The sequence below is a fragment of the Dermochelys coriacea genome, chromosome 6 (assembly GCF_009764565.3).
Source record: "Dermochelys coriacea isolate rDerCor1 chromosome 6, rDerCor1.pri.v4, whole genome shotgun sequence".
Lineage (NCBI taxonomy): Eukaryota > Metazoa > Chordata > Testudines > Dermochelyidae > Dermochelys > Dermochelys coriacea.
Window position 1 is genome coordinate 53,141,068 of NC_050073.1, and position 12,531 is coordinate 53,153,598.

The following is a 12,531-nucleotide window of genomic DNA, read 5'->3' on the forward strand; positions in this document are numbered from 1 at the left end:
TTTTTTTTTTCCCTCCAGTCATCACATTTAGTAACAGCTCCAATATTTTCAGTATTCCTACTTGACCCAGCCATTGCAATGCACAAAGCAGACCAAGTTCATGCAGCTGTTTATAAACACCTGAAGCAGGTAAACAGGCTTTGGGGGGAGAGCTGTAGTGAAGATGCACTAGGCTTTACTGTGAATGTCCATGTTAACTTGAATCAGGGATTTTTCTTCTGGCTACTGTGGCCCTTAAACCTAATGTTCTTCAGCAGCCACTTTAGTTCTGATTCTCAGCAGGCAGGAGCCTGCCCATGTTCATTCCATGTCTGTCAGCTCTACACCTATGCACAGACTGGTTCAGCCCAATAGCTCATGCTGGTGCATGAATCAGTCCATGCCATCTATCTAATCCTTCAGATTTCAGTCCAGTGGAGAACAAGCAGCATAGTACTGGAAAGCATTGGGGGGGGAAGGTACTCTCTTCTCCAGGATTGTCACTAGAAGCATAGAAGAATCAGTGCAATAGAGCCAGGGTTAAGTCCTCAAGAGCAATGGGAGGCAATGGTCAGGGAACAGTGAAGTCCTGTTGAACCTTTCCAGGCATACCAAGTACTTTTCTCTGCTCGGCCATTCTTTATCCCAGCCAAATCGGATCCTGAAGACAAGACCTCAGCATTTGGTCCTTTTTTCTGCTGAATCCAAGAGGAAATTGGTACCTGTACATTAGGAGTGGAGAAGACCAGCTGGCTCATCTAGTCCCTCACTTTACTAGAGTAAGATTCACACATTTACCCCCTGCAGTCCTCATTGACGTGCCTTTTAACAGTGATACAGCTCCACAAGCAGTAGCAAAGATAGGTGCTCTAGCAAAGACAGGACATAAGGGGAGTATTTTAAACCATGGCCTCATCTAGAGCGAAGTAGGGGACTGGTTAAAGTGGCATTGGCTGCTCTATGCTAGAGCACGCACTAGCCTTACTCACAGGGGAACTACTGCAATAAGAATTGAGGAAAAAAAAAATACAAGCAGCAGCCCAGACCATATACCAAACTCCCAAGACAATGAGGCTTGTTCATTCTTAGAGGCTATTCAACAGCTCTTTACATGTATCCCCTAATGAAACCCAAGTGTTTTCTCCATCCTTTTGCACCACTCTCCCTTGAAGAGATCCACACAAGATTTGGATGTAGCTTGGCTGAGTTTCACGGGACTGTGTTGGAAAAGGGACTAAAGATACCACCCTCTTTTCTTGCTGTATTTAACTCTGTGTGTCCTGCATTCCTATAGCATCTGTCAACACAGAGTAAATACATTGGGTGTTGTCTCTAAAAACCACAACACTACCTGATTGGAGCTGTGTCAGCAGCCCTGCCTTAGGAGGCTGGCCCAGATTAGTTCTGAAATCTACTCACTAAAGGGAGAAAGGCTCAAGGCTTGAGGTGTGAGAGCAAGACAACTGAACAGCTCCAAGCCTACAGGAGCTGGATTGAGTCCTTGGCTGGCTGCCTTTGCTTCCTCTCCCCTTTGGGATTCAGTTTGTGTGTGCTCCTATCATTTTGTGCTTTGCTGAAAAGGTTTCTGAACTTGTGATTCCACTGAACAGCTTCCTCCATTGTCCCTGAGCCTGACTGGTCCTTACAGCTTGTCAGCCTTCCCTGCTGTGTTCACTTGCCTTTTCTAGGCAGAATATGATGGGGGAGGGGCTGCAGGGGTCACTCTCCCCCTGCACTTCATATGGCAATGGTGCCAGCACTGGGTTTGCACACTGATTCATGCTGGTAAGTGGAAAAGAAGGTAATTGCTTTAGAACAAAAAGGGACCAACAAAAAAAATGCAAAGTTACTAACAGAAACCGTGACCCCCCTCCCCCAGAAAGCCTCAGATTAGACTTTCTTGGGTCGCCGTCCAACTTGGTAATAATAGTAAACAGTAATAAGGATGAAGAAGATCCGGCTGGCGAGGAGGAGCATGGCACCTGTGGATATCCGGCCACTCTCAACAAGGGTGATGGTGGTAACTGAAGGAGAAGGAGGGAGACAAGGCATAGGTTGATAGTGAAATAACAGAGTACATTTAAATAGAGTGCAGTTCCCTAGTGCCCTTTAGTGAAGATTCTCAAATAGGATTTATCCATCCTGAAAACTACAAGACAACCTTGCACTTGCTGTCCATCAATCTGTTTGTCTGCTTCTAACACTGCTCCCAACAACATTCACTGACTCATTAAGTAACTGTGATTATATAGCTTAAAGAAATAATACTGGGGCCACATTCAGCATTGGAGTAAGTTACATATGGGGTATGGACAGTGTCCCATGTACTGTGCAATTTCAGTCTCAGAATTTGCCATGGCATTTATCCCTTGCCCTAGACCAATAATCATTTAAAATTTCACTTAGGAACAAGAAAAGAAAGCTCTATCTTCAGGCAGACAGCCTGAAATATCTTACTCAGTGTTGGTTCTGAAACCTACAGCTGACAGCTTAAATAGTGAGTTTATTAATTTCATTGCTGATTTTTTTCAGAGCAGAAATATTAATAAAATGTGCTTCTCTCACAAACACACCCTTCCAGCAGGTAACAAGTTGCAGCTATGCCCTGCCAGAACCTGCCACTTTCCCCCATGGCCACTCTACAAAGCAGTCAATGTGATGTCTAGGCAAAAAACCGTGGCATATTGCAAACCATGTGTGAACAGTGTAAAAAAAAAAAAAAAAAAATTTAATTTAATTTAATATCAGAGCATGTTGTCCCATGTCTTATTCATTTTCATATTTCATGTAATAAAAATCCTCCATTTTAAAGTAAATGAAGCTACCATAGAATTTCCAGTCTGCCACACCAGAATGCCACATAATCAAGGGACCTAATTGCAGAACTTCGCTCCAGCTTGCTGTGAAGTGCCTGGGGTAAGTGGGCTGCAAAGTGGGCATGTATGGCAAAATAGAGGTAGGTAGACCAATGGCATTCCATAGGTGTGCTCACAAATGTAACTTCCAGCCCATGTAGAAGGAAGAGGGGGAGGGTGGTGGAAAAAGAAACAGCAAGAAGGATGTAAGATCCTGAGCCTGATTCTCTGCTGCCTTGTGCAGTCATTTATTTTGTTCCCACTTTCCACAGGCATGCTACTGTAGCAGCCTAGTCCACTCTTGAGAGCAACCAGGCCTATTCTGAGGCAGAGCCTATTTCAGAACAGCTGCTTGGGCCTGTACTGGGTATTATCAGACCCAGCTGGGGAGGTGTCAGGTGAATGATGAGCAGCTGATGTCTGCCAAGGCTGGGAGAGAGACACTGCTATAGAAAACAGGTTGCTTCCCAGGCAAATGGTCTATAGGCAACCTGGGGAAGAGCTGACAGGAATATAGAGGCTCTGGCAAGGAAGTCCCTGGGTCAGGGGATAAGGTAGCTATTGGATTTATATTGAACTGTTTGAAAGTTGTTGGAACAATCAACAGTAGCCTGCAGAAAGGGCCTGAACAGATGCAGGGTGTGGCATTTAAACCCTTCCTGGGCTGGTCAGGGACCCCACTGGCCTAAAGCTCCTCTTGTGACTTTGTAGTACTTTATGCCCTCTTTGCCCCCTTACTGCACAGTTTGTGGATAACCATGTAAGAAGCAAGGTGGCAGATGCTGTGCCCAGGAGGGCTGGGTATTACGGTGATGGTCACTCCACAAGTGTCAGACTGCATCAACAACTTTGCCTCCTACTGTAACCTCTCTCTTCAGCCCTTTGACTGGGTAAGTTTCACTCACGCTGAACACCTGAGGCTCAATTATGGTCTCTGCTGTACTACAGTAAGTCTAGAGACTACCACTAAATTCAAATGAGGGGACTCCAGATTTTAACCAATGTAAATAAGAGCAGAATCTTTCCCCCACTGAATGCCAAATCAGTGCAAGTTATACCGCTGTGCCATTTACAGCATTCCCTTCCTCCCAGGCACTTGTGTGGGGAAGGGATAGCCTATCACTTGGCCAATCCACTCTGCTTCCCCCCCCCCCTGCACCCTCCAGTAGAGCTACTCACCTAGGAACTGCACCCCAAAGTAACAGGCTTCCGTCAGCAGGGTCCAACGGATGACGACCTTCTCAGATGTGTACAGGGCATTCCACATGATAAGGGAGAGACCTGAGACAAGAGCACATAGAAAAACTGCTTCACAGGCCGAGAGATGTTGCAAGAGAAAGGGGCAGCTCAGAGACCCCTCTATGGGGAATCTCAGAAGTAACAACAACTAATTCATGGGGCTAACACTCATAGGCATGATAATTCCATCAGCACAGCTCTGTGTAATCTACCGTGATGGCCCAAAGTTACAGACGGGGTTACTGCAATGTATTTGGATGGATCCACCTTCCAGGCTTGACACTGCTAGAGAGCCCCAGCCTGATTCCTGTAACCAAGATGGTCTCCACCACACCTAGATAATATGGTAATGCATGCACTAGAAATGCAAACACTACAAACATGATGGGATGGAGAGGGGGATCAGAGCGACTCATTGTGAACAATCCCAGAGTCAAAGAGGTTGTTTACTGGGACACAGGTATTCATGACATCCCAGTATGGAAGAACCACCTGCAGATCCGTGCCTACCACCCCATATGACTCACCAAGCTGCCAAACTCCCTCTCCCAAAATCCAGATCTCAAATAGGCCAACTCCAGTAATAAGCCTTTTGCCTTGCATGGCTCTGAGTCATGTTCATGCCTTTTCCAGAAAGCACCACTGTTCAGCAGCCCTGGGACTGAGAGAGTGAGAAGTCCTGTCCTGACTTTTGTTGGCCTCTGGTTTCCCTTTGTCTGCTCCAACATAAAGGGGAGCTGTATCACAGCACTGGGATTTTCAAGAGCAGGCTGTGCTTCCACTCTGCACCACCGGGTGCTGCTACAGGCTAAGGAGAGGAGATGGGCAGCGGATAAGCTGAGAACAGGTTTCCATATGTACCAGAACCCCCAATTCTGCTACCTACCAGGAACAGTAGTGTGGGTGGGTGGGTGATTCCTGCTACCATTTAAAAAACAAACAAAGACCTTGCACTTGGACCCACTGTCATAAGCAGAGGGGGAGGGATAGCTCTGTGGTTTGAGCATTGGCCTGCTAAACCCAGTGTTGTGAGTTCAATCCTTGAGGGGGCCATTGAGGGATCTGGGGCAAAAATTGGGGAGTGAGCAGGGGATTGCACTAGATGACCTCCCGAGGTCCCTTCCAACTCTGATATTCTATGATTCTCTCTCCAGCCATCACTCCCTCTGTCCATTATTCTCAGCATCCCAGAGATGGATTCAAAGAGTGATCAGACCTTGTGGGTATGGATCTGGGTTAGTTTAGTGCTAGTGAAAGGCTGCCGGGCAGGTTTCTCCCCTCCCCACTATACATGCCACCCTGAGTCTAAACTTCCATAAAACCAATCTATTCATTGGGGTCACTGTGCTAGTCTGGATCTGTAAGAGCAGCAAAGAGTCCTGTGGCACCTTATAGACTAACAGACTGCGTCCAACGAAGCTGGTATTCACCCACGAAAGCTCATGCTCCAATAAGTCTTAATCTATAAGGTGCCACAGGACTCTGCTGCTTTTAATCTATTCATTGTCATTCCAAGAGAAGTCTGCTAGCATTACATTTTCCCTAAGCCTCCCTCCTCCACCCTCCAGTTTTGCTGCTGCCGCCGCCTCCTCCTCCCCACAGGGCACTGAAAAAGGGCCGACTAGTGTTCTGGATCTTTCCATGCTTGCCAGGGCTGGAGGTTGCAGAACATGGCACTGGAGGAGGCAGCCCTGCTTCCCCCAAAGACTCCAGCCTCAGAGGGACAAGGCAACTGCCACACTGGAACAGGCCAGTGTCTTGCCTAGCTCAGTACCCCCATGTTCTGCATCAAGGCTAAATGGGCCATCTAGCCTTGTGTCTTCCATCCCCTCCTGCTGAACTAGTTCTGACTCATGGCCCTTCCAGTCTAGTATTGAGTTTCTGGCAACTTGCGATCTCCTCCCCTCACACTGTGCAATACAATGTTAGAGACAGTATGAAGGGAGGGGGCTTTCTTGATCCTAGAGCTAGGAGGGATGGACCATATTGCAAAAACAAAAAAATCCACTTGATGAAGGGGCATTTACCTAGACATTGCCTGGCTCTGTCCTACCCAGGTCTAAGGTTAGGTCTGGTACAGAGCTTTCCTTCCTCCTCCCCATTAGGAGTCTTCACTCAGAGCTTCTCAACATCTTCCCTGTTAGTCCCACAGACTGAATCTCTAAGCTCAGTCTCAGCATTACTTACTGAGGAGGGCTCCTCCATACAGTCTGATGGGAGTCTTGCTGTTGATGGATTCTTCTTCAAAGACGGCATCATAGAGCTTATCAGGGAAAGTGAGAGCCTAAAAGGAGCAGGAAGGAGACTGAGGGAATCTCAGTTGCTCTACATGAGATCGGGTCACTTGAAGAAAATGAAAGTAGAAGAGCAGCAGCTCCCCCTGGGTTGGAGAGACATACTGTAGAACAGGGGTTCTACATGTGTTTGGGTCACTTGTGGGGGGTGGGATTAGAGAGATGAGACCCCTGCTGCCAACTGTGGTTTTATGAACCTGCTACTAGAGGCTGGGACTCAGGTGTTAGGAACAACCTGTCAGGGAAGCTGTTGGTAAAACCCATTACAAAAGAGACAGCTGATCACAGGCCAGGAAGAGAAAGTGGTAGCAGCTTTTGGAGGGTAGCGATGATGCATATGGCCATGGAGATTACTAGGTCATGACTTTGGCAGCCCTGGGTTGGGTTCTTTCTGGGAATGGTTCTCCCACTTACCATGATGGCGACCCCAGAGAATATGATGGCAGAGACGAACTGCCAGACCCTGCATGGGAAGAAACACAGATCAGAGGCACAGATTCCCCACACCCTCACTCTTCCATCTGCCCAAGCAGGGTGGCCCCAGGTATATCCCAGAGGACACCCCCACCCAGGATATAGGGCAAAGGGAATTCTTTATGTGGATGGAGAGACTGTCTTTGATTAGAAGCAACCAGTATGGAATACAGATAACCACCAAGGGATTTCCTGGCTAGCTGGAACAAAATCAGATTGGGGCATCTGACTGAGGTAGATGGTAAAGGCCTCAAGTCAGCTGGGCATTTGGGGCATGATTGATTTCAGTGGTGCACAATGGAGGAGGGACAGATCTCCTTTGGGCCTCAGTGGCTAGGTTAAATGGGCTGGGGTATTGCACATTCAGTTTTTCTCCTCTTCTAGGCTTGTCTATAGTCACAAGACTTGATTTAATAGCCAATAAGGGCTGGGCACCTAACTGGACATTCCCATCAGCTATAGGACCAGCCTAGAACCCCTGGCATACCGCAACTTACCCCCAAACTCATCAGCTCATACAGCCCCACTATTTACTTATTCAAGACTCCCACCCAGACACATTTGGCAAACCTTTCCTACAAGCTTCTGCTTGTAGCCAACAGGCTGCATGATCTCCCAAATCCTTGTAGTCCCTTAGCTAGTATGTTCTTGGAGGAAACCTGCTCAGTGGCCTAAAAGTTTCTTCTACAACAACAACAAAAAACAGCCCCTCCCACACACACACACCAACCCCTCTCATAACGGAGGCCCCAATGCACATTGGGACACATGAATTAGACTCAACGCATCCAGTCCACACCTGGGACACTGCCTTGTGACAGAATTCCCAGATCCACAGCTGGTCTTGGAGATTTCTCTCCCCCCCCCCCGCCAAGCAGTGGCTCAGCAACAGCTCAAAAGGCAGGGTTTGCCCCCTTGTATTTAAAGGTGCTATATCCACATTCAGAGCCCAGAGATAACCACGGAGGCAGAGACCCAACATAAGATCCCAGATGTTTAATGCCAGGGGCTCTGTTCTAGAACACAGGGGAGACCCTCGTAGACACCATACAAGAGTGCAAGTCCCCACTTGACACCCCACAGATGAGTGACTCCTATGCCCAGATCCTCAAAGGAATTTAGGTGCCTACCTCCCCTTGATTTCAATGGAAGTTAGATGCTTAAGTACCTTGGAGGATCTGCATTGCACAGGTGAGTGATGCTTCATACCACCACATAGCATACAACTGGGACAGGCCCATCAAAGAGGTAGGGATGTCACCATGCCTCACACAAGTGAGAAATCTGCTGTACATACTGTCGAAGTGTAATACTCTGCCTGCCCACCCACCCAGCACAGGGGACACAAACCACCCATTGGCAAAGGGGATGTCACTCAGTACACCCGCTACTGCACAGGAGACATCCACACACATACTGCATGGGTGAGGCACCTGTCCACCTGAGCCCCTCTTGTTCAGGGTCATCCTAGGAATGCCTGTACAGCCACCTGGGCTCATCAGCACAGGTGCCTTGTTATAAAAAGCATCTGCCTCCCTGACCATTGTGTTGACAAGGAACCCCAAGTGCACCCTTCTGTGGCTAGCAAGGCTAAGGAGGATGCAAGGCTGCAAATGGGAGTGGGGAGAAGGCAGCAGCTCAGGTAAATATTTACACCCAAGTCCGCCCTTAATCTCACAAGCCTCATCACTCAGACTCTCCATGGAAACTTACCTGAGCCCCAAGGGTTCCCGCACAGCAAATTTTATTTCATTGCCCAGAACTTGACTGATCTGAAATTCAAATGAGAACATGTGAGGTGTCTGAACAGCCTATCCCCAAGCTCCTGCAGACAATGTCCATCAGCCTGAGGAAAGGACACATAGCCTACCCTACGGGGAATCTTACCTCTGGGTGGAATCTCTTCCCCCTCATCTAGATCGGTTGGTCCCCTTTGGTAAGTTCCCAAAGGATCATTTGATTATTTGGAGCCCCACCCTCTATAAAGAAACTCCCTCCCTTCTCCTCTCATTGAAATAAGGTGTGATTGAGGGTCTCCTCTTATGGGTGGGAGGGAGTAGCTGTCTGTTTACACAGATGGTGGCTGCTGGCTGTGGAGAAATATGCATGGGGCCATGATTCTCCAACATGTCCATTCTGTAGATGCATTCCTTCACTAGAAGCAGCCCCCCTCATGGATCCCACTCCCCTTAAAGTGTTCTATTCTGTAGACCACGAGGAAGCATCCTCTGACCACAGTTCAAGAGCCACTCTTCTAGGGGTACCACCAACCAGATATAGGGTATGGGGAGCTGTACACTCTTAGGAATTATGGATTAATGCAGGCAGACAAGACAGGCCACTTCCCCCACCCCCAGCATTATTCCTATTCCCTCTGGTGATTTCACACTATCAGACTCTGGCTAACCCCAATAAAATAACATTCTCTATGTCCCGGGCAGGATGGGAGTTTAGCTGATTGCAGAATGGAAGCCATGTTTGCCTGCACAGTTACCAAGGTGCCTCCATCTCACTCAAGGCTCTTCGGTCTTTTCCATACCATGCTCAAATTCCACCACTCACAAGCACACATCCTCAGATACATTCAAGAGTCCAAAGGGCCAGTTCCCATGAATTTAAAATGGGGGGTATCCTGACAATGGGTATGGCTGATTTATGGGGTACTCCCAAACACCCGAGGAGCCAGTAGAAGTAAATGAGCACTAGCAGGAGACTGGAAGCAGGGAATGGGAGCAGAAGAGAGGCTGGTTACAGGTTGCCTAGCGTATCTCGGATGTGAGGCACTTAGTCCCTTCCACTCTCCTGGGGATATCAAACTGTCTCGGCTCTAGTGGGGATCCTGCTGGCAGGCAGCCATTTAAAATACAGTTAGAATAAATGCCTGTCTGCACAGAGCCAAAGGTCCCATTTCCTAAAGGGGATCAGATTGGTATCACCTACTCCAACTAGCATGGCTCCAGAGCCTGAAGCAGAGGAGGGAGCCAAAGTTCAGTAGTTTTAGGTCAATAGATGTGGGGGGAGGAGAAAGCAAACCCCAAAGGTTTCCATCTTGTTCAGGAGCCCAGCAATGGATCATTTAGGAGATTAAAGGAGAACCACAGCAGAAAGGCCTCCCTGTAGGCACACAAAGCAACAACAACAACAACAACAACGGGGCACTATGCAGAGGAAAGAGACCTTTACCAAGAAAATGAGAACAAAGGTGACACAGGTAGCCCTGAGTAGCTTCCTGCCTGTCTCCAGCCAGCATGGTCAGCTGGGGAGGAAAAAACAGCTTTGCGTTCCATTCTGTGTCATTTCCTGCACATAAGGAAAAGGCATGGGGGAGGCTCTCAGAGCCAGAGAGAGCTACTTATAGCTGTGACAAGTTTATGCAAGTACTCTTTCCCCACCCTCCAGAGCCAGACTAGTCCCAGGAGGTGTTCAGGGACAACTCTCAGCAGGATAGAAATGTTCCCAGGAAAGACTAGGCTGAGGTGGCCTTCCAGAAGAGGGTTATTTAAACACACCACAACATGACTATTCATCCATTTGTAACCCAATCTTCCATGGGCACCAGGAGTGTCTTATAAATAATTGCACTAATTTCTGAGGTATCTGCATCAGATTATGCCGAGTGGATTGACTGGCTGTGTGCATAAAGCGCAAGCTTAAAGTCACCTAATGGATGCCCTCACAATAAAATTCCAGCAGTGGTTTAATAGTTTAAAGACAGTGTTCATATCCATTAATGTGAGAGCAGTTTACAGCCAGCCTTAGCACATCAGAAGAGCGAAGAGCATAGTGCACAGTGCTTAAATTGCTGCTTTATTCTTGCCATGATGGCTCATCTCCATGATTTACAGAAGTCTGAGGAAAACAGCCGCAGCATTCTCGAAATTAAAGTAGAGGTGGAAGGGACCCAGAGTGAGAGGTCAGTGATCCCTTCCCATTATAGTCCAGCCGGCTGTCAGATATTAAGTCTCCATTAGCATTTTGGGCACATCTCACCCCCTGGTCAATACACCAAGACTATCTTTTCCTTTTACACGCATAGATTTGTTTTCAGCCCCAGACAAACTTAATTATATATCTCTGCACCGGACATACCAAGGCATCAGACTTTTTTTTTTTTTTTTGTAAATACCCAATTCCAAGGGATCTTTTCCTGTACAGGTTCCCACCCAAGGAAGTGTTGCCATTCTGCCTCAAGAATTGACAAATGCTCATTTCCTTCCTTGCTACTTCTCACAAGGATTCCAAAACACTTGGTTGAATTCAACTTGCAAAATTAGAATCAGGAACTGGCTTTGATGGGCTGTGTGAGTCAATCCAATTCAGCTCTTCCAAAACAGAGGGTCATTTGTGAAGTTCAGAGCTGGATTTGAACCGTGAACACCCGCAAAGGGTTGGGTGGGTTTGTATCGGGGGTTTTGATTTGCACCTGCCTCTCACATTAATGAGCGTCAACTGAGCAAGTCTGAACAGATCTGACCAACTGGACAGGCCTTCCCTAGCTCCAACATTTTGAAAGTTATTTAGATAAAGGATCCAGATAGAATTAGAAGTGGACAATGATCTAATGAAAATGACCTGATACTGTATGTCTTTTTCCATCTCTAACTCCTAAGACTATGGGCCAGATACTCGACCACAACTAAGTCCCCTTTGTGCAGCTCCAGTGACACACTCCTAAAGGGGCAAGTCGGGGGTTCTTCTAATGGAGGGGAAGCTCAGTGATATAAAGTTACCCAAGGCCCCTTGACTTCCCCTCCATATATGGGGCATTCCAGGGCAGGTCTAGAAAGGAAATATGGAGTGATAGAGGTGAGAAGGGGTGGGGGATGAATGTACTCCTTTGTCAATCTTGGACCAATGTTATGAGCCCTAGGGTGACCATTCCTGTGGCTGCTCTGACTTATGGGGCTGAATCAGCCTGACATATGGCCCTGATATCAGGGAGGTATCTTAAAGCCACCTGTGTCTCCCCAACTCAGCACGAGCTCAACTGAGGATCAAGCCCAATGACTAATTCCTTCAAGCGACTGTCAATCCCTGCTCTTCAGTGTCTTGCAGTCTCTGGCTTTTGCAATTCCCTGTCAAAAGCTTCTATGTTATTGCTCTTACACAGGCACTGCTTACTATGGAGAACTCAGTTTCTGTATGAGCAATACAGTGTGTGAGTGTGAGAGAGAGAGAGAGAGAGAGAGATGAAGCCCTGTGTGCATCAGCACGAGCACAGGGGGTTGGGGGGGAGAAATGGATGGATGTTTGTGTCTGACTGTGTTCTCAAAGAGAATATAAAACCACCCACAAAGTTATGTATATTCCCAAATTTATAAAGCATTATCTCTAACAAGGTGAGAATAGCAGCTTGAAACTCCAGGCCCTGCCACCCCCAGAGGCCTGGCAATTCCACCCACAGCTGCAATTCTAATGTATGCCACACCAGATGTAGCTGCATCTCAGATGCAAAGCACTTCCTGAAGGGCTTGATGCCCCAAAGGACAGTGAAAAATTCAAAATGGTCACCGAGCCCCCACATACATGCTCTCACTGGATGTGTGTTCCAGTGATTTGGGTGATGGGCTATTCTAAATCTTGCAGCTAAGCAGATGCTAGGATTTCAGGGATCCCAGCCTAGTTTTTAGCCGGTCCTCTGCCTTTCTGGACATCTGTTTCTTCTTTTCTCTTGCCCTGAGCATGTTTTC

The 12,531-nt window shown here is 47.5% G+C and overlaps 1 protein-coding gene across 6 annotated transcripts in view; it reads right to left on the bottom strand.

Moving 5' to 3' along the window:
• Nucleotides 1-13: 13 nt before the first annotated feature.
• Nucleotides 14-12,531, bottom strand: part of TP53I11 (tumor protein p53 inducible protein 11) — a 43,606-nt gene continuing 31,088 nt past the window's right edge. For all 6 annotated transcript variants that reach the window (XM_043516377.1, XM_038406405.2, XM_038406406.2 and 3 more), the window contains 5 exons: nucleotides 8,555-8,613; nucleotides 6,782-6,830; nucleotides 6,261-6,357; nucleotides 4,014-4,115; nucleotides 14-2,003 (listed from right to left, as the gene is read on the bottom strand). In XM_043516377.1, the coding sequence (XP_043372312.1) occupies nucleotides 1,870-2,003; nucleotides 4,014-4,115; nucleotides 6,261-6,357; nucleotides 6,782-6,830; nucleotides 8,555-8,613 (441 nt within the window). In that variant the 3' untranslated portion in view covers nucleotides 14-1,869. The remainder of the gene's footprint in view (nucleotides 2,004-4,013; nucleotides 4,116-6,260; nucleotides 6,358-6,781; nucleotides 6,831-8,554; nucleotides 8,614-12,531) is intronic.